This window comes from Podarcis liolepis (genome assembly GCF_965112155.1).
Source record: "Podarcis liolepis genome assembly, chromosome: 3".
NCBI classification, from domain to species: Eukaryota; Metazoa; Chordata; class Lepidosauria; order Squamata; family Lacertidae; genus Podarcis; species Podarcis liolepis.
This window is the reverse complement of record NC_139557.1, coordinates 48,498,243-48,519,906: the sequence shown is the minus strand read 5'-3', so window position 1 is coordinate 48,519,906 and position 21,664 is coordinate 48,498,243. Positions and strand designations below refer to the sequence as shown.

General features: G+C 45.1%; 1 protein-coding gene across 4 annotated transcripts; it reads right to left on the bottom strand.

Annotated features, from left to right (window-relative positions):
* Positions 1-1,110: 1,110 nt before the first annotated feature.
* Positions 1,111-21,022, bottom strand: POU3F2 (POU class 3 homeobox 2). 4 transcript variants are annotated; one of them, XR_014524727.1, is made up of 2 exons: positions 16,023-21,022; positions 1,111-2,225 (listed from the first exon to the last, which is right to left on the bottom strand). XR_014524727.1 is itself a non-coding variant. In XM_083497697.1 (2 exons), exons 1-2 carry the CDS (start codon positions 20,904-20,906, stop codon positions 2,151-2,153), a joined length of 1,356 nt encoding a protein of 451 aa, XP_083353823.1. In that variant the 5' UTR covers positions 20,907-21,022; the 3' UTR covers positions 1,111-2,150. The 4 variants fall into 4 exon arrangements, 3 of the variants coding, with proteins under 3 accessions (XP_083353823.1, XP_083353824.1, XP_083353825.1); XM_083497697.1 differs by having other exon boundaries at positions 19,626-21,022; XM_083497698.1 differs by having other exon boundaries at positions 19,854-21,022.
* Between the last annotated feature and the right edge of the window lie 642 nt (positions 21,023-21,664).

Below are 21,664 nucleotides of genomic sequence, written 5' to 3'. Positions count from 1 at the left end.
TTGTATCGTACAATTCAAGTACATGGCCTCTTACAGAACAACGTAAGCAAAAAAAAAAAAAAAAAGGAAAAAAAAAGAATACTGTATCTGTGCATTTTCCTAATGACCACAATTTATTATTACAGTACTCTGAAGTTGACTATCCTTAATGCAGAAATTTGTATCTTCCCCCTTTGCGAGTGTGAATGTACTGTGTCTAATAGTAAGTACACAACACTTGGCATTTAACTTTTTATTGACTTGTGTGTGCGCACACACACACACACATCCTTAGGTGCTTCCGAAAGACTAAGTCCTTGCTGGGAAACAAAGACCATAGTGGGGATATGAGACAAATCTGTTTCCACCTCCTAGGTGGAATGCTAGGAGATGCTGTAGCTGTAGTCGTACTGCACTTGGGGCAGAAACTGCTTGCTTGATTATAGGAGTGATGTAAAAGAACCTAGACATCAATTAGGTCATTGGTTACTTCAAGTGTCAGTTTCTCATGTTGTTAAGGGAAAAGAGAGAGTGTAACTAATATAGCACTATTACAGCTCATATCATAGGATGCCGTAGAGCACTGGTCTTCAACTGGTGGGTCACAGCAGCAGGAAGGGTATTGTCATGCAAGTATGTGGTAAAAGATTAAGAAATGGGTTCCTAAATACATGTCCTGGTTGAAAGTGGGTTCGAGGTCTGAAAAGGGTGAACATACCTGCTGTTGACAATGGATAGAAGAACTACATTTCAGGAGGAACATTCCTAACAGGTCGAGGGACAATGTTCGCTAACTGAAAGGTGGTTGTTTCATCTACCTAGTTTGCATGTCCTCCCCTTTGTGGGAGGATTAAGGCTAAATGTGTTATAGAAACATTTGGCACAACTAAACTGAGATGTAAATTGCTGTGTAGTACAAACCTAAGGACTCTACTTACCCTACGGTGAAGCAATCATCAAACTCTTCCATATGGCGCAGTTGATGTTAATATTTGCGCTGGTCTTAGCACATGATTAGGCCCGCCTGTAACATTTCTTTGCCACCCAAGGCTTATATGGATTCTAGAACAGTCTTTCATGTGTGTGTAAGATAGCATGTTGATCCATATCAAGAATAAGTGATACCATAAAGAAAGGTGATATCTTTTTATTGGACAAATTTCTGAAGTTCAAGAGGGTCCCATTAAAAAGAAGAAGAAGAGTCGGCATCTTTTTGGCCATTATACATTTCACATTTCCCGATGCCTCCTTCAGGACAGATGGCATCACCTTGAACACTTATACTGGTTAATCCAGAGCAGTTTCAGAGCACACCATACATTTCCATGGAAATTTATTATCTCAAAAAAGTTGTCCCCAACTTCAGAGGCCGGCCACAGTTAGCCTCTAGCGAATCACCTTTGCCTACTGACCCTGCTTTAGAAACAGGCTTGCAGCTACATGGTGGCAGATGTGCCCTTGCCTCTTTCTGCAGCAACCAGGCAAAAAAAGAAAAGAGAAGGTGATTTGTACACATAAGCTCAGTGAACATAGGAAACACTTTGAGAATTGAATGGGTCATAGCCCTTTGAGCAATTACTTTAGGGCAGCTCCACATAATTCAATTGGATTCTTGGATTGGAGGAGCCCATGTGTTTTCTAGGTGTCACCAACTTGCGATTGTTCAAGGAAATGTATTTTAAAGTATTAAAAATTGTTTAGATGTCTGCTGGTAGTTTGTCTTCTTTGTGGAAGATTTCGTTAGGTGTTGGCTGCTTAACTGTTTAATAGTTCTTAGCTGAAAGTGCATTCCTGCCAAGTTCTTGTTATAAGAGCTTTAGGAAAGAGGAGCCAGAAATGATAGCGATCCTGCTTTATGAGCAGCATTTCCCCCTACTGTGTCTTAAACAGGAATGATTCACTCCATGGAGAAAACTGTACACCACCACTACCAGCAGTAACAACAATGAAAGAGAAAGAGAGAGAGAGAGATAAAGACATGATGTGGTGAGCAAAAACCCCACATAATCCAGAACCACCCCAGAGATAATAATAATAATAATAATAATATTATGAGAAAGCTAAAGCCCATTAGGGCTAGTTGAATAGATAGGGGAGCATGTGGAATTTGGATGCCTTGTGAAGGGAAGGCCGCATTCTTCTATCCGACTATCAAGCAAGTTGTTCCGTAATTAAAGGCAGCTTTGAAGCAACGTTGTCAGGGGGTGGTTGGAAGGGAGGGGAAGAGCATCTCCCCAGTCTTCTTCCTGTAACAAGAAGGAAGAAACACAGGCTGCCTCTGAACCTTCATATGCTGCCAAAGATTTCCAACAAAGAGCATGTTTGTGAGAGGTTTGTTTTTTTAAAAGAAAACCAAAACATGTACCCCATCAAGAGAAAGACAGACATACTGGCTGGCTAGGTACGCAATCATCAAACCACTTACACCAAAGTATCCCTCTGAAATCCGTGAGCCCATTCCTAGCCTAGGACGAATGATATAAGAACAGCAGCAATTAGGTGCATGTTTAGTCATGTAGATTTGAGCATGTGCCTGTATTGGAAACACTTGTGTGTGTGTATATGTGTGTGCACACTGATACACACATGCATTATACTTCTATGCTTATACCCAAAATGCTGAATGTACTTCATATTGTGTTGTGTAAGCCGTGTTGAAAAAAGTGTAGAGCGGGATATAATTTATTAATAAAAATAAAAATAATAAAAGATAAATTATTTAAATAATCGCCACCATAAGATGAAAATACTCGGGCCAGCATTTTCATCTCTGTTTTACTGATGGCGAGCTGAGTCTGAATCACAGCAATTTGCCTAAGACAACTCTGAAGCTGTGTCTTGAACAGAAGGCATCTTTGCTTATCGTTTATGCTCTTATCCATCATGCTGCAGCTGCTAGATGAATGTGAATAAGTAACATCCAATATGTGCATAATGTGTACATTACTGGGATAAAATGGGAACTACCCAGAGAAAATGGCTAAAGTCAGAAAAGGCTTGGTTCTCCTTAGACCATATATGGTTTCCGTAAAGATTCTCTAAAGAAAAAAATGGCACAGGTGAAGAACGTGCCCATTACTTTGAAGGGTGCAGACAGACATACACATAGTGTGTGCTATTTGGTGAGCTGGGTAGGGTTCCAATCTACTGCTGTCGTACTGTATCTCAGATATAACAGACATTGTGTAAAAAACACTGTTTTTTGTTTGTTTTTTTAAAAAAAGATTTCTCCTGGCCCCAAGTTTGTGTCTGAGCGTGTTCATACGCATATGAAGAAGACAGCATAGGTGATAAAAGAGCTACATTTTGCCAGTCCTGAAAACAAAGACAACATTTCTGGGCACATTCCTGATTATCAAGACAAGAAGGATAAGCATCACAACTTGAAACGGGTGTTTCTGTGCTTAGAAAATCTGTTTCACGCCAATTCTGAATCCTAAATTATCTGGGTAACATCCCCACCTTTTCATCCTGTGAACTCTTCCATTCTTAATGTATTTCTAAACACAGATTGCATAACACAGTGAAGTCATCATCAGTGATATGGAGAACAGGAAAATCATCAGTGATATGGAGAACACACACAATTTATGTGTGAAGTCTTTTTCAAGAACCTGGAGCTGTTTCTGATGCAACCATTTGTGATCTTTGTTGAATCTGGGAGGCTTGCTGTGCAATCCTAGGCATATTTATTCTGAAGAAAGTTCCAGTATGTCTAGTGGGGTTTTCTTTAAAGTAAGTGTGCGCAGGATTGCAGCCTTGGATTCTGATTACTACAGCTCTCATTTGAACTGTACTGAATCTTGATAGAGATTGTAGCAATTTTCAAGGATGGTGGAATTAGAATATCCCTCCGAAAAGAAGTAGTGGAACAAAGCATGCACGATCCAAGATAAGTGAATATCAGTGCAGCAAATGCCTCATCATGGAAATGAGAGCAAACTTGGATTTAAAAAATAGATTAGACTATAAATATCAACATAGGGACATGCCACTTGAAAATTCTTATTTAAGTTGAAACCTAGACTGCTGCTGTTCATATACTACATCAACCTCCCTAAGGCGACAACTCAGTCTCATATGCCAAAGGAGCATCAACATATCTCAAAGGCTACAATATTCCTTTTAAGCTACACCAACTGGAAAGTCACTACAACAGTTCTTTTGCTGGATGAGGATCAGGGCAGGATTTTTGGGAGCTGTAAAATGATAGAAATAGCTACTGTGGGACAGGCACACACAGCTCCTATTTTGGGGACTTGATTGTTTCAGCCTCTGCTGATCCCCAGGTATCAACTTTGTGGACAGGTATCATTGCAGAGATGCGGGTGGTGCTGTGGTCTATACCACTGAGCCTTGGGCCTGCAGATCAAAAGGTCGGCGGTTCAAATCTCCGCGACATGGTGAGCTCCCGTTGCTCGGTCCCAGCTCCTGCCAACCTAGCAGTTTGAAAGCATGCCAAAAGTGCAAGTAGATTAATAGGTACCGCTCTGGCAGGAAGGTAAACGGCATTTCTGTGCACTGCTCTGGTGTCTGTGCTCCATTGTGCCAGAAGCGGCTTAGTCATGCTGGCCACATGACCCGGAAAAACTGTTTGCGGAAGCGGACAAACGCCGGCTCCCTCGGCCTGTAAAGCGAGATGAGCGCTGCAACCCCAGAGTCATCGGCAACTGGACTTAATGGTCAGGGGTCCCTTTACCTTTTTTATCATTGCAGAGCAGGTGAGTGAGGCTGTGGCGGCTAGAATACCAGAAGCTGCTTTGTGGAGGTATGCAGAGGCTAAGAAGAATGGGAAACACATGCTGGGAAAGTGGCTTGAGCTCTGATTCATGCATCAGGAACACTGATTGCGGAATGACCCAACACCAATACTCTTCCTGACTCCGCTGCAGACAGTGGAACAGCAAACTCACCTATCTACTGTGCACACTATGTGATATGCAAACTTGGATGAATAGTAACTTCTCCCACTGCTGGTTTAGAAGATTGGGACAAACTGCCTAACAGGTAACACAAGGCATAGGAGAATTCCCACACCTGCCTGCACCGCACAGCTTTCGGTGCTTAATGTATGTGTGATTTCAAGGGTTGGTCTGTCTGACTACCTGTAAAAAAGCTATCTGCAAGTGCGCTCTCTTTAGAAATAGACACACATCTGCTGTGTATGTTTCTGCCTTACATTGTGAGCACATTGTGCTTTCGTAGGGCATATCTGCTGTCAGGTTCAGACATAGCTGCCTTGGTTAAACTTCAGCATTAAAAAAATGGGATATAAATTATTTAAGTAAACTACAAAATCCCTACATGGAATCAGCATCCATACAGGAAATTGTACAACCCTGATAGGTGAATCATAGCACATGTAGAAATAACTGCATGCAGGCATTGTGTGTACAAGCTGAAGCACAACTGACTGCCAGCTATGGCTCCTTAGGGCACATAGGATCATGCATCATACTTCAGAAATAGGATCTGAATTAGACTTCTATGTGGGCATTTGGTGATGTGTAAAATGGTCCCATGAAAGCCTGAACATTACTATAAAGGCTTTTGCACATTTTCCTATATTGCCTCTTAAAGTAGCCAGTCTGGTGCCCTCCAAATGTTTTATACAACTTCCACCAGCCCCTGCCAGCATGACTATGCTGGCAGGGACTGATTGGATTCGTGGTCCAAAACATCTGGAAAGAGCCCAGCTGACAAAGGTTGTCTTGAGTCATTAACACATGCAGCCATTAAACAAAGAGCTGGGCAATCTTATCTATCCTTACTCTGTTTTTGGTTTTTGGTATGTTGTATTTAACAAAATTGATCTACCGCTTGACTGTAGGTGAAAACTCTAAGTGGTCTATAATAAATTATTTCAAAACAAGTCCTGTTGTATTAAATGGTCAGCATATGTAGGATTGAAACCTTAACAGCTGTTGGGGAAATGATTGTTTTCTGTTGCAGGCACAAATACATTGCACGGCCCACCAATGTGTGGCAGGGCTCGATGCTGGGACATATTAAGTAATAAAATAAAATAAAATAAAATAAAATAAAAAGTGTATAAAAGTGATCCAGAATATGAGTTGAGGTACATTGCCCTCACCACTGAATAACTGCAGACAATTTCTATATCTACCTTGAACAAATGCATAATTAACTTATGGAATCTGCTGTCACAATATGTAGTGATGACCTCTGGCTTAGGTAGCTTTCCTATCCAGGATAAGACTGTCAACAGTTTCAACAGCTATTAGTTAGGATAAGTAAAGAGAACATTCCTGTTTGGAGCCAGTATACCGCTGAATAATACCATTTACAGGCACCCAGCAACAGTAATAGTTTAGGTTTTGGGGTGGTGGTGGGGGGATGGCAATTCTGGAAGTATCTGTCTGATCCATGCTGCAAAGAGGATGCTTGCCGTGCTGAATCCTTGGTCCAATCCAGCACAGGTTTTTCTCTTGTTGTTAAGGGGGCGGGGAGCTTTCAGATTTGAGAGTATTTCTAGATACAAATGAGACCCAGTTTGAAAGAAAGAAGAAGGAAAAGGCACTGCATTGCGAAGGCTTCCACTGAAAGACTTTGGCCCAGATTCTAACACCCACTGCAGAAAGCTATAGGGATGAAAATCAGAAGAGATCTGTTTTGAAAATGAATATACCTTCCAGCCAGTGTCACGATTTTGAATTACAAATGTGTGGGAATGCAAAGTCGAAAACAAAAAGAAGCTAAGAACTACTACATCTATGAAAGCATTTTGAATCTGGACTTAAAAACAAAACAAAAGCAACCTTTGACCTTGCTGGCTGTATTTTAAAATTATACCAGATTTATAGGCAATTCAAATGAAACCAGGGGACTGAACCAATATCCTGCCCCGTTGCAATGTGAACTATGGAGGATGCATATGGCCTTAAAACAACAACAGAAATCCCTGATCTGTTCCAGATCTGTGGAGAGAAGCAAGAAATAAACAAGAGGAGGTGATGACGGGAGGGAGACGCTCTCCCCCTCCCCCCCCCCTCTTCTTTTTTAAAACCACCTCATGTTTCTTCTCCTTTTAACCTTTCTGCTACAGGCTGGCTTCAGACATGAGCGGGTTTGTCTTGAAAAGCGATTATTCAAACCGACATATCCTAATCGGCAAGTTTATTTCCGAACTGGACAAGGCGCGGGAGGTTAGACGCCTAGATTTTTTTTATATATACTGTATATATTCTCTCCCCCCGCCCTCTCGGCCGCTGCCTCTGTTTGTTACAGCAAGTTACGCTCGTGTCCGCTGTGGGGCGCCCGAGTTCCACTCTTTTATTTCCCTGCAGTTAAGGACTAGAAGAGCGCTCCCAGAACAGATGCTGTAGTGAAGGGAAAGAGGGGAGGGGGGCGTGAATCAAAAGGATGGGGAGGGGGGTGGGGAGAAAGAGGGCAGGGACGGGGTGGTGGGGGGGAGGGAAGAGAGGCTTTATTCTCTAATACACTCGCTGGGGAGACTTTGTTACAAAACAGATTCATGCGAGAAGGGCAGGCGGGCTGTGTTGTACAATGAACTCCCCAGGGAAGGATAAATCCAGGGACGCAGAGAATGGTTATGGCAGAGAGGGGCATTTGGCTGGCTCAAAGCCTCCCACCCGCCCCTTCCTCCCGCCCTCATCCTTTCCAGGCGCTCTCCCGCTCGCGAGTCTGCTGGAGGAATATTTGATCTCCTCTGGAAAGTAGCCGCCAGACGGGCAAGCCACCCCAGCCGAATTCTCCCTTCCCTGCAACCCGGGGCCTCGCCTTGGCCGTCCTCTTCCCCTCGGCTGGGCTGCAGCGACTTCTACAAGGCCATCCCGCCCCCCACTCCTTTTTTTCCTGGCGCTGGAAGCCTCTGGATCCCTTTCAGCTCAAACCCTCCCCTCTGTCTCCCTCCGCTCCCTCTTTGTGGGCCCGGTGGGATGAATGGGGAGGGTGGGGGGTGGACGAGAAGCTGAGAGCATGTGGCTTGAGCTTCTCAAACCGTGGAGGGTCCACCTGGTTTTCAAAGCAACCAAGAGCTGCAGAGTAAACCCAGAGCAGGCCCGAGCAAGCTTGAAAGGGAGTTCTCAGAGAACTCAAGCCTCCAGCCGCCTCCACACGCCTTCTCCTCCTCAGCCAAAGCCTCACAAAGGAGCTTAGGAGGGTGGTTTTTCCTGGTGTGCATTAAACACACACACTCACACTCACGGCCGTTTATCCCTCACCTTTAGGTACAATCAGCGAAAGTGGGGGGGGGGGTGTCAGTTTTTCATTAGGCTTCCTAGCTGATGGAAGAAGGGATGGGGGTGAGGGGGGTGGGCCCGCTTGTAAGACACATGAGCAACTGGGTGATCTGCAAAAGTCAATCAGGAACTCTCTCCCTTTGCTCCACTGTAGAGAGGCGATGTATTAAGGGACAGAGAGTTAGCTAAAGTCTGGGTATGAAAAACACATCTACAGGATCCTTCCAAATCCACAGTTTTAAGAGCTGTTGGAAGCACAGGCGAGCTAAGGAGAACAGTTTTACTCGCCTAACCGCAAGCGCTTCTTTCAGTCAAGTTCCCCCAAGGTGGAGGTGGATGTAAGAATCAGCCGGATTTCCCAGGGAAAAAGACAGACGAACACAGAAGGAAAGAATGTTTCTGCTGAATGAGAAGTATAAGCTTCGCAACAGTCCTGTTTTAAGAGAACCCTGTATTCGGCTGGTTAGTTAGACAACAAATTCATGCCTCTTCCGCAAAGACATTTTTCAACGCTGCTCATTTAAAAAACGAAAAACAGGGAAAGAAGAAATATATTTAAAAAATGTAAAATCTCTTCCCCAGACTCGGCTGTTGGCTTTTTTTTGTGGGGGGGGGGGGAGGGAGAGAGAGATGCATGCATGGGCAGGGAGAAGTCTCAAACAGGATTAAGAAATTAATTATAAGTCCCCTATAGATGTAACACGTTTGATGAACTGATATCAGATAATAATCACATTCATTTCAAGCTTATGAAACAGATTTCCAGAAATATATATACTTAAGATAGCTCTTTCTAAAGTGAGCGTTACAATAGCTGAGAGGAGAGGAGAGACCTTGGGGAGGGGAGCAGGTAGGAGAAGCTGCAGATTGTTGGTCTGGAGGTTGGTTGAAATAATAATAATAATAATAATAATAATAATAATAATAATAATAATAATAATAATACAGAGGGATGGGACACGCACATACTATCTCTCTTGAGTCTAGACTCCGTATCCTTAAACATTCTACTGTATTCTGATGTCTCCCAAGGTTCTTTATGAATTTGGCCCATAATGTGATGCATTTTGAAGGCGTGAATGGAAGTAGTGAGAGAACCTGCTCACAGAGAGCGTTTTCCTTTTTTCCAAAAGGACTAGCACGAATCCATGCCTCCTCAAATCAAATCGAAACCATTGCAATGCCCTAATTAGAGTAATTAGAATAATAAGGCTGCCTATATGTGGTAAGACAATGTGTACAAACAACTTTATTTAATGTATACTGCTAATCAGCGGTGCGTGCGTGCTTGAATGCTTTAGTGTAATAAAACTCACCCTCGTCCGCCCAAACAATCAAATACAAATTAGTTTAATGATTGTGCCTGCTTGAATGTCTTCGAAATCCACAGGCGGAGGGAAATAAATAGCACCATCCTTGTTTGTGCGTCTCCCCTACTGACCAAGGAGCTGGTGCCTCCGTGGACTTGGCAATGAATGACTGGAGGAGCCATGAATGAAGCGAGCAGGGACGGGCAATTAATGAATGAGACGGGCTGCCGAAAACTTTCGCTTAGAAGTTCCTTGGGCCGGCTAGACTTGGAAACCAAGCCTGGAGGGTGGGGAGAGGCTGGGCCAGAATGGGTCTGTTCTCTTGGCAGGGGCGCGAGGGGGATAAAAGAAAGATCTGCAATCGGGTGCACACTTTCTGGGGAGTAAATGCCACTGAATAACATGGGACTGGCTTCGCAGTAAACTGGCAACAAGACCAGACTCGATCGTCGAGTCCCTGGCAGGCGGACGTTGCATTAGGAATTTAGGAGACAATTTCTTTCCGGCAACAAAAGCCCAGCGATGCCTACACTTGTCTCTCCCTTGGTCCTAGATCCTGGCAACCATCCTTCGCATGATTCAGTGCAGTTTTAGATCTAGCCAGTTCCTCGGGGTTGGCGCAAAAGCAGTGATAAGGACGACAACACGGTTATCGTGCACATTCTTGGCGCTCAAGACTGCAGTCCTAAGCATGCCTACTCGACAGTAAGGACCAGGGGTCCAAAACGCCAAAATTAAAACATGGCGTGATTTTTAAGTTGGTCCTCTGTATTCACCTACCGAGATCTGTGGGAGGACCTATAACTCCCACCCCTTTTGCTGGTATCCTGCTAAATCCAGCAGTCAAGGCAAAATATTTGGATGTCTACCACCCAAAAATGGATTCAGAGGAGTAGCAATTCAAAGAGTATTTACTTAGCAGTCATGTCCGTAAGAATCCACGAGACTCGCTTTCTAGTAGAATTCCAAATCCCATATTAGAGCAATACGTTTATTACGTTAATAATTTTACTTCCCAGTAAGTTTATGGGTCGTCAGTTGTCTGAATGCCCGCTCTTGAGTTTTAACAGCTTTGCAGAAAAGTGTTCTGAAAGTCTTTTTGAAAGACCCATTTCCACTCGTCAAGTCTTCATTGACTGACATTCAAGTTAAATTCGAAATATGTTTGCATAGTACTACTAACTAGAGACATTAAGGTGCCTATGGTGGTGTCATACACAAGAGCAGAGGTGTTTTGTTTGTTGGCGATGCCATTAATAAACTCGTTGGGAGCTCAACAACGTCTTCCCTGTTCAGAACTGCTAGTTAGCCTACGATGAGGAACTAGTTTAGAGACAGTGTTCAAAAACTATTCCCACTCGGGAGAAAGAAAGGAGGCCATGACATTTTAAGAGGTCCCCTTTAGAGATCTCCTTCACGGTCCTTTCAGCTATTCCGCTTTTCTTTTCTTTTTTTAAAGCATAATTTCTTTGCTCACTTATTTCTCCCTATGGTTTTATGTTTCAGCTTTTCGCTTTGGCGAAACACATTACTCAATTGTGGCACCATATGAAGCTAGCTAAAACTCCAGATATCAGACACGCATTTGCTGAAAGAAATTCCCTTTGCAATTCAATGGTTTGTTGTTGCTTCCCCCCCCCCCCATTGCAAGTGGAGAACAGGGTGTCAGATGATAAAATATAACCATTCTGAAAGACCTAGGAGTTCCGTAAGGATAGGTGAATCCTGCAAGGATGCCAATATAAGCAAAAGAAGCTGTTGCAAATCGACCTTTATCGTTCTAAGATACCCAGAGTGTATGGAAATCACCATGGTTTGCTGATTTGTGGCCGAGCCAGCACTGAGCTGGAATGTAACATAACAAATAAACGGCCAATAGACTTTAATGTTATTTACACTAATATTCCAGTTCTAAATTAGACAGAAATTCCAATGATTTAAAAAACCCTTTCTTTTCCAGCTGTGGCTTCGATCCAAGCCCTGTTTACTGTAATGGGATTTTCCCTGAAAAAGTGGGTTGAATCGCCAGTTACATTAATAGGAATTTAATTTTTTTAACGGTTTCTTGATACTTAAGTATCAAGCATATTTTTAAAAATCATATAAAGAATAAGCTGTCAAGCTAAAGTATTTTTTTTAAAGTGTGCTACAGACAGGGTGATTGTGGGTTTTTAAACATAAACATCTGCACACGTGTGTGTGTATGTGTGTGTGTATTCGACCTTCAAGCTGGTTCACAAGCAGCCGAGTGCTATTCTGCTGGCGTTTGATCCAGCTGCTTAATTCTGTCTGAAGCATATTATTCTCTCAACTGTATCAACTCTCACCACAGAACTTTGTTTCCAATAAAAATGTGCTTTGCAGCACGATCCTACGCATGTTTATTTGTAAATGACTCCTACTGAGTTCAGTGAGATTTATTTCATTCATGGGATTTTAAATCCTGCATCTTAAACCTGAATTTCATAGAATTTGCATGTGGTTGTAGTATTTCTGCCCGATACTATGCATTTTCCCTAGAAGTAAAGCCCTACTGCGTTCAATGGGGCTTACACTCAAGTAAGGAGTGTAGTCTTAAAAATTCGAACACAATCTAGGGATTGAGAAACAAACTAAAATGCGGCCATTGTTACCTGCCCAGGAATGGGAAGCCTCTATCTTCCTCAAGCCTGCATTTAATTGCAAATTATGTTCATTTCAGGGCAATCCTAAGGGTTTTATTTTTTATTTAATTATTAGATTTATATACCGCCCTTCATCCAAGATCTCAGGGCGCTTCACACAAAGTAGGACCTATTGATCTCAATGGGACTTATATCCAGAAAAATATGGATTTGACTGCAGCCTTTATACTGAAATGCCATGGCATTCTCCTTGCCTGGGTGATTTGCCATCGCTTGAGACATAATTACAGTATCCTGTTTAAAACTTTAAAATAAAAATATAAAATTCTGTATTCATAAAGGATATTTTACAAGGAAGTTGTTTTCTCCAGTAATATGCAGTTAACTTACTGTTGTATGGTACACATAATGTAGCATACACACCTGCTAACTCTCAGTTATCACTTTCGTTAACGCTTTGGTGTCTGCCACATTTGACAAGTGAAAGTTACACCCTCGCTCCAAAATCCCCTCGTTCACTTCCTGCAATCTTTCCCAGTTTCAAGATCCGTATCTATACCGCGTAACCTTTCTACTTTTACCAGGTGGGTAAAAGGCTGAAATCCTAAGCATACCTACCAGGAAGTAAAACCCTGGAGCTCTGTGGCTCGTACTTCCAAAGAAGCAAGTCTAAGATCCGAGCGGGGTGGGGCATTGTATTGAAAGACACTGAGTAAAGTTTAAGAAAAGAGGCGGGTTTCTATTTGTCTGTGAGACGGCCTTTCTGTTCTCTTGTACATTCAGAGAGGTCAGAGCAAATCCAATAGGATTTAGTTGAAAAATTCAAGTCAGGCTAGGAAGTTTAGAAACGGTGAGCCTTTTTTGTTGGTATTATTATTATTATTATTATTATTATTCTCAAGTTGTGCCAAATTATTGCCAATATTCTTGCCTTCCAGGATTTATAGGTAAGTCAGAACCAGCAAATGGGAGAGGGGGCAGGAGGCAAGCAGCGGTAAGCGCCAGCGTTGCTTTCGACTCCGGATCGCAAGCAAATGAAGTGGGAGTATTTTTGACGGCAAGGAAGCTGAAATCCGCATGGAATGACAAGCAAGGAAATTGACTTAATTAGTTTGTGGATCGAGGTGGTCAGTAGTCAGAAACAGGCTGCCTCCATACAAAGGCCTCGTGGGAAAAAACCTCTTTTTTAAAAAAAATTAAAATCAGCAACGTTTACATATGCATTTATCACATGGGCCAGAAAATGTAAACATCAACCGTGGAACTTAGAGAAAGAGAAAAGGAAAGAAGGAAAGAAAGAAGGAAAGAAAAGAAAGAAAGACCATCCTGACGGAAAAGTTTCTGATTTGAACAACTAAAAACACTAGAATAAAAGAAACACTGGGAAAACATCCCCTCTTTTCTGCTATCCAAAAGAAAAGAAAGCAAAATATACTGTAAATACATCTCCTGTTCGCCTCTACTCCTAGTACCTCCTTATTAGGCAAGGCATTGAAGCCAAACTGAAGCTCCGTCGAAGAATGAATCGATTTCCAACTATTATTGTTTGTAGAAAAGATTGTTATCACTGCAACTTCCCCATGCCTCTCTTTATTCAGATAAACTCTCTTCCTCTCTCTCAAGCCACTTTTGAAATTAGGATTTCAATCCCAAGCACTGGGCCTTCTCGTCCACAGTTTGATACCAGATCTAACTTCCTCGCATCTCTGTCAATTCCTGCAAGAGATGAGGGCATGCCCTTATTTTGCTATTGTCTAGAGACGCTCAGAAGCTGTTCAGAAGCGTCGCTCACACCTTGACTAGCACCCAATACTTCCCACCGCTCTCCTGGTATTTCTTGCTATTATTGGGACACCAGCTCCTCTTTCCACAAAACCTTGGTGACAGTCTTTTAAGAGGGGAGGGGGGAGCACAAAAGCAGAAAGGAACAACAGGACTTCCCTTGTTGACAGTTAATACAAGGTGACGGTGAAAGGGAACCTCGACGGTACCTGACCAGTTTCCTCCTCCTCGATTAAAGATATGCTCCTCAATATCCCTAATGCTAAATCCTTGGTTGAAGCGCCCTGGGTGAGCTCCTCTCCCAAAGTAGTTTCTCTCTGTCCCAACGCTGTAACCATCACCCAGCAGTTCTATCAATATAGGCAGGAGGCTCAAATTCTTTAGCGGGGGAGGAAGGGAAAGGCTTCTTTCCAAACTAATCCTTTCAGATATGAAAGCCAGGCGCTCAACTAAAAATCTCACCTGGCCCAACCAAGCGTCGCGCACGTGATCCCACCACCACTCCAAACGCACACACCAACTCGGGTGGCGCGCGCGCGCGCGCAGGGGGAAGAAGCAAAAGATTCCATTTCCAAGACCATTGAAATGTCCTGCAGAGGGCAGATGCTGCCCAGCTTTCCACTCCTCAAACAACCCACCCCCCTCCACTATTAAAAAAAAATACAGACAATTCAGCGAGCTATTGACCAAGGGACATTCAATCTATACCCAGCTTAAACATTTTACCCATCAGCATATCTGCGGTCACAGAACACTCCTTCTTTCTGTCACTTCGTTTCCAGACTATTGATAAGATCATTTAGCTGAATCTGTTTGGGACGCGTGTAATATTGACTAGGAGTTAGAAAAGATGATTAAATCTAATAAGCCTGGAAACTATCGTTAAAAGGGGAAAGGCGGTGGTGGGAAGACTTAGGGCGGAGTGGCTGTGGCGTTGGTGGAGTTTTCTTCTAAAAAGCCAAGAAACTAGGCAAGAAGGTGTTAGTATCCAAAACATGCTAACGCTGAAGATGCCACCCCACATCTATGGGAAAAATAGGAAATGGGCTATTGACGGGCATAGCACCCAATAACCTAGTCATGTCCACAAGGACCTAAACAGAAGCTCCACAGAAATGTATAGCGGGATTATAGCCGCCCCCTATAATGTTGTTCGTGTGCACACACATTAGCAATCTGAACCACACCCAGCTTGGGCGAAAGCAATTTGATCTGAGCTGGCGTGCAGTCTATCCAGTCTTAGTTGGAAAGCCCAGGTTCCATTGGAACTAAACTTCCAGTTCCTGTATTCGCTTTCCTGAGGGTAAAGTTCCATTGATTTCAAAGGAACTCACCTCCAAGAGACAACCTTTAGGGCCGCGGGTCCAGTTAGATTATAGTACTTCAGCTGAGCTGTTCCTCAGTTGGGGATCTGGCTGCATCTCTATTGTAGAACCTACACTGCAGCGTAGAAATTACTCCAAAGAATAGTTTATTTGTTACTTGAAAGAACGAAAGCGTCGCATAGCCCACGGAAGCCTTTCAAATGTCTAAAGAAGAACTGGCAATCTACCTGACAAAACTTTGATTTGGAAGGAGACAAAATGCACATGGCTAAGCAAGACTGACTAAGGAAGTCCAAGATAAACAACCGCATGTTTAGCGTTAAAAGAGCTTGATTAAAAATAGTAATAATGCCCTGTTCCTTTAAAAACAAAACACTTAGGCGTTTGGGCTACAGTTATCCATCCACCGGTTATCCCGTGGCGATAGTGCTGCAGTGAATCCCATGGACTGCAATGGGATATCAACGAGCCTACTCTAGAGAAAGTGGTTTGCCCTTCAACTTAATATAGTCTTGGTGGTTTGAATGGAACTTTTTACTGCCAAGTAAGTGTGAGAGCTTATGATCGCAGCCCAAAGCGGCACACGCTACATCGAAAACCCCAGCCCAGCGACTGACAATGAGAACATGTAGATGCTTAGATTTTGTGTAGCCTCCAACCAGCTATATACGTCTTCGCACACGCGTTCCAATAGAAACTGGTTCCCAGAGCATCAAAATATACACACTGCGGTGGCTTCCAGCATTAAAGGCCGAACCTTGGAAAGACAATTGTGCCTACCTAACAGTGTTCCTTCCCGGCCCACATTCCTCCTGCACTCTACCAGCTGCCGGAATTATACCAGCGAAATCTGTCAATAGATTAGGCATACATTTTATTCCAAAATGTCATGGAGTAAGAAGGAAGGACAGAGAATGCAAGGCAATAGAAAGGCTAGATTCTATTTCTTCCCACATATTTCCCATTTCCAAAGAACTATGTCGCCACTCTCAGTACTATTTCTTTTTTGTTTTTTTTAAAAAAGGGAAATAAAAGATATGCCAATAACTCGAACAAACTATAAAGGTCTTGTGTATTTCTGTTTTATGTAGATAATAAAATATTACTTTAACATAAATATATAAGGATCTCTGCGCTTTTATTTTTCCCCACAAGCACATCCAAATGTACCAAAAAACAAAGTATTTCTTTAAAGAGACTGAACCAAAAAAAAAAATATTACATCCCATATAGATTTTGTTTGTTTGTTCACCTACTCATTTAAAGCTACAGAAAAAACAGTTTCCAGAACCTGTTTGCTTTAAAAGAAATAAATATACATTGAGGCAGCCCACTTAAAAATGATATGAAAATATTTCCCTGGGTAGCATTAAAAAAAAGAAAAAAGAAAAATAGACAAAGAAAACATTTAAACTATTTCTGCATTTCAAAGGACAAATATTAAACATATATACAGAGTGGTAAGGTTTGTGTGGTAACTTTGTTTTAAAATTTTAAGTAAACTTATTGGAGGGTTTAGAGGATCTGCTTCTTTTGACCTTACCCAAATATTAATAAGTGTCACTGCCCCCCCCCATTTTGCCACTTCCACTGCCCCAACCTGAATATTTTTAAAGAAGTTTGTCCCCATACAGTAATCGACAGCAGCTCAATACCATTAAAGAGAAACCAGTGTCCATATAGTTTTTTAAAGGGGGGGGCACTGTTGCAAAAATAGAATAAAGGCCCAATGAATAGGCTTCTCAGAAAGCTGTATTTGTCTTCTCAAGGGGAAGTGGGGAGGGGCAAAAAATCTGATGCCAGACACTGGCGCTTAGAAAAACAGTTGAAGAATATAGTATTATTAAATCCCACCTACTTCCTCCAATGTTTATCTGCAAGTTTCTCTGAGAGAATATTTCATTGGCCTCAGAATTCTCAAACACTCCACTAGGCAAACTTTGTAAATATTATTTTTTAAAAAGTTATACAGACCACCCCCTTTTTGTGCTGAGTAGATGTTTCAAAATATGAATATGTCACTCTCACAGTTTCATGGGTTACCCCCTCCCCCTTTGCCCCAATATAGAATATAATATACAATTTCAACTTCCCCTTCCTGTCTTCCCTCTCTAGAGCCTTTTGCTTTTTGGAAAGTTAACCATTTTCTACCAAGCAAAATGCAGCTATTAAATGACTAACACAAAGGGGACAGGAAAAAGACAAATTGAAAAATGGCATTTTGGTTGCTTTGTTTTCCCTTCATTTGGCTCCCTTTGGAGAAAAGAGAAAAGGCCGACAAAGTTAAACCGGTCCTTTTCATGCCACATGTTATGCTGAAGTCTCAAGAAAGGACGTGGGATGCATCTAAAATGTGAGAATAAACCTTAAAGAGAAATTCACCCAGCTGCATGTGGCCACAACTCCCACATACTGACCACTGAAAACCAAGTACAGTACTTGGATTTTTAAAGCAATCCCCATAGAAACATTTACTTGGAAATAAGTCCCATTGATTACAATGGGGGAAATCCTGGCTACCTTCTTAGTCTTAACCTCACTGATTTCAATGGGTTTAATCATTGCTTAAAATTCCTCCACTCTCTTGTCCAGAGCGTACTTCATACAATCCCACATCTTTGCTGAAGTAAGTTGGAAACCTCCCATTGAGATGAATGGGACTGCAGTTCTTAGACCGCTTACATTCAATCCTGATTTTTTTCAGCACATGATGTGAAAGCAAGTCCCACCTAAAGTGGGTGTCACTCTTGGAACTGAGTGTTATCTTCTCCCAAATGGAAATGATGCATCTCAAGATCACAGCCCAGAGCTGCAACCTTGAGCACCTTTCTTAGATCAGTGGAACTTACTTCCAAGTGACGATCTTAAGGATCAGAATGAATGTTCTTGAGCTGAATTTCTACCCCCACCCCATCCCAAATTTAAAAGCAGATGTCAGCATAGGGCAGAGCAGCGCTGGACAAGACATACAGAGAACTTTCTGTACAGGATCTGTGAAGCTAAGCATTAGTCTCTCTTTCTCTCTCTTTCTCCCATCTGACACTCCACCCCCCCAAAAAAAACTTGTTAGTTTCTTTCAAAGTGCCACTTTCTGCTGGAAAAGCAAGAATGGGTCCCCCCCTCTCTCTCTCTCTCTCTCTCTCTCTCTCTCTCTCTCTCTCTCTCTCACACACACACACACACTTATAATCTTATTTCTGCGAGTTTCTAATTCTTCACGTCCCTTCCCCCAGTCCTGCCCCCTTCTCCGTTTCACTCACTCATTCACACAAACACCTACCTTGCCTTGCAGCTGGGGGGGTGGGGGTGGGATACATACCCACAGCCACATTTCTCTGTGTGGGAAGTGGCAGTTGTTTCTTCCCCCACCTCCTTCTCGTCTCTGTCCTTTTCTTAACGCTTCCCCTCAAGATCTACTTAACCCTAAGGAGAGCCCAGCGTCCCCCACTCCGGAGGTTAATGATGGCAGAAAAAGCAAATTAAACATGACCTCCGCCGAAGGCTGACTCCAAAACTTCGCGTCCAACAACACAAAGAGGAAAGGCAAAGGCTTACACGGATTTTTGTACATTGTCCCACCGCTGGCCAGCAAACACATACACACAGAGAGCAAAATGCAAGTCACCTCCAGACAGAGGCAGGAAAGGGAGAGATCTGTAAACTTCTGTTTCCTTGCAGTGCAAATTCAGACGGTTTCCTCTCTCTCTCTCTCTCTCTTTACAAGAACGGCATAACCCTTCTAATGACACCTGCCTACCACATTTGCCTTTGTATCCGCGCCCCCCACCCCCAGCCAAAGCAACCCAACCTAAAGCGCGCTGCAGAGCATCGAAGCATCATCTTCCCTGCTTTCCTTCTAGGCGCCTTTGGCGAAGACCCCACCAAGTATTTAACGGGCAAGGCCCCCTGCTACAAAAGGCCGGCCGGCTTTCGCCTATACCCAGAGGGGGGAAGGTTTTGTGCAGCGCCTTGACATTTGCAATGGGGCGTCTCTCTTATCTGCCTGCGCCTGGATGCAAGGAAGAGAGAGAGAGAGAGAAAGAGAGAGCGGGGGAGAGGTGGAAGGGGCAAACATGCACTCGCTTCTCTGACACACACATCCATATACTCACTGCACTTCATTGCCTGGTTATTCGCCTGTAAAGGTCAGAAACACACCATTCATTACACACTTTGCTACCGTTTCAAGGATAGTTCAGTGCATTCGCCTTCCTTCCTTTTTTTGTTTTGTCTGCTTTTTTTTTAAAGGGGAATAGGGAGAAAACAATCGAAAGAGTTGGAGGAGTAAGGGGTTCGAGGGAAGGGGCCAGGCTCGGCCCCCCCAGTTCCCCCCTGCTCCTCCTCCCCCGCCGACGGCGGAGTTCACTGCACAGGAGTCTGTACCCCGTGGTGTGGCGGCGGCGTGTCCCTGCTGGCCCCATACACGTCCTCGGCTCCCGGCAGAGTCCCTCCCGGGGGAGTCATGCGTTTCTCTTTCTGTCTCCTGTTACAAAACCACACGCGGACCACCTCTTTCTCGAGCTGGAGGCTGTCCGCCAGCGAGGTGATCTCCTGGGCGGAAGGCTTGGGGCACTTGAGGAAATGGCTCTCGAGGGCGCCCTTGACGCTCACCTCGATGGAGGTGCGCTTTTTCCGCTTGCGCCCCTGCGCCGCGATCTTGTCTATGCTGGTGGGGCTGCCCGACGACGAGTCCGCCTCCTCCAGCCACTTGTTCAACAAAGGCTTCAACTTGCACATGTTCTTGAAGCTCAGCTGCAGGGCCTCGAACCTGCAGATCGTCGTCTGCGAGAAGACGTTGCCGTAGAGCGTGCCCAAGGCCAAGCCCACGTCCGCTTGGGTAAATCCCAGTTTGATCCGCCGCTGCTTGAACTGCTTGGCGAACTGCTCCAGGTCGTCCGAGGTCGGCGTGTCCTCGTCCGAGTGCGCCTCGTGGTGGTGGTGCGGGTGGTGGTGCTGCTGTTGCTGCTGCTGCCCGTGCGGGTGCTGCTGCTGCGGCTGCTGCTGGGAGAGGTGGTCGGGATGGTGAGGGGGCTGCTGCTGCTGCGGCGGCGGCTCCTCGTGGGCGTCCCGCAGGCCGTGGTGGTGCATGCCCGGCTGCCCGGAGCCCAGCATGCCGTTGACCGTGAAGCCCGGCGGCTGCGAGTACAGGAGCCCGCCCTGGCCGCCGCCGTTGGACGCGGCCATGCCGGGCGGCAGGTGAGCCGCGCCGCCAGTCCTCCACGCCACGGCCGCGGCCACGGCGGCGTGGTGGCTCCCGGCGTGGTGCACCAGGTGCGGCGGTCTGCCTTGCTGCTGCTGCTGCTGCTGCTGGTGATGCTGCTGCTGCAGCTCGTCCCCCCGGCCGCTGGCCTGCACCACCGAGGGCTTGATGTCCTGCTGGCCCAGCGGGCTGGTGGACCAGGGCGAGTCCCCTCCGCCGCCGCCACCGCCGCCGCCTCCTCCTCCGCCGCCTCCCCCTCCGCCGCCGCCGTGGGACAGCGCCGTGATCCACTGGTGAGCGTGGCTGAGCGGGTGCCCGTTGCTCTGCAGCGCGTAGTCCGCCTGCACCAGCGCCTGGGCGTCCCTGTAGCCGGCGCCCGGCTGCATGCTCCCCGGCGGCTCGGCGTGCACCATGGGCGAGCTGGAGGTGAGCAGGCTGTAGTGGTTAGACGCTGTGGTCGCCATGACTCTCCGAGCCGGACTGAGGGCTCCGCTTAAAGGAGCCGCGCATTTGACAGCTACTTTTTCGCCTCGGGCTCCTCTCGCCGCTCGCTTCCCCCGCAAGTCCGCTTGGCAGAGCCCACTGCAAAGGCACGCGTCCCCGCTCCTCCCTCCCTCCGGCCCCCATTGGCTCCCTGCGCTTTGATTTACGTGGAGACCTCTAGCAACCGGCGCAGGGGGAGCCTCCCATTGGCCCCGGCCCTGGCGCTGACACCACGCCCCCCGCACAGCCTCCCTCTCGCTCGCTTTGTAATCAAACTCGGAGCAGGGAGAGAGGGAAAGAAGGAAGGGGGAAGGAACAGAAAAGAAGTGGCGGCGGGGGCGGGGAAGAGACACAAACACACACACGGAAGAAAGGGAATAATAATGATGATGATGATGATGATGAAAAGTGTAGCTCCTCTGCTTGTAGCCACATGGGCTGAGTCCGGATAACGGGGGCTGTATGTGAGACCCGATGATGCTCACCTCCTCTGTAAAACAGCAAGAACAACTGCAACAAGAAGAAGACACATAGGAAAACCACCTTTGTCTATGTTTACTGGAAAAGCAAGTAGGTCACAAACTGACCCTAGGCGCGCCGTGGTTAAGGCTACTGGTGGGGATGCTCTCCTGTTGCTCGCATTGTTTCCGAAACTTGGTTGGGTTCTTTTCAGGCGCAGGACGGCTTCGCTCTTTCGTTCCGCATCCCAACCCGCGCCCTCCCTTCCCCCTCACTCCGC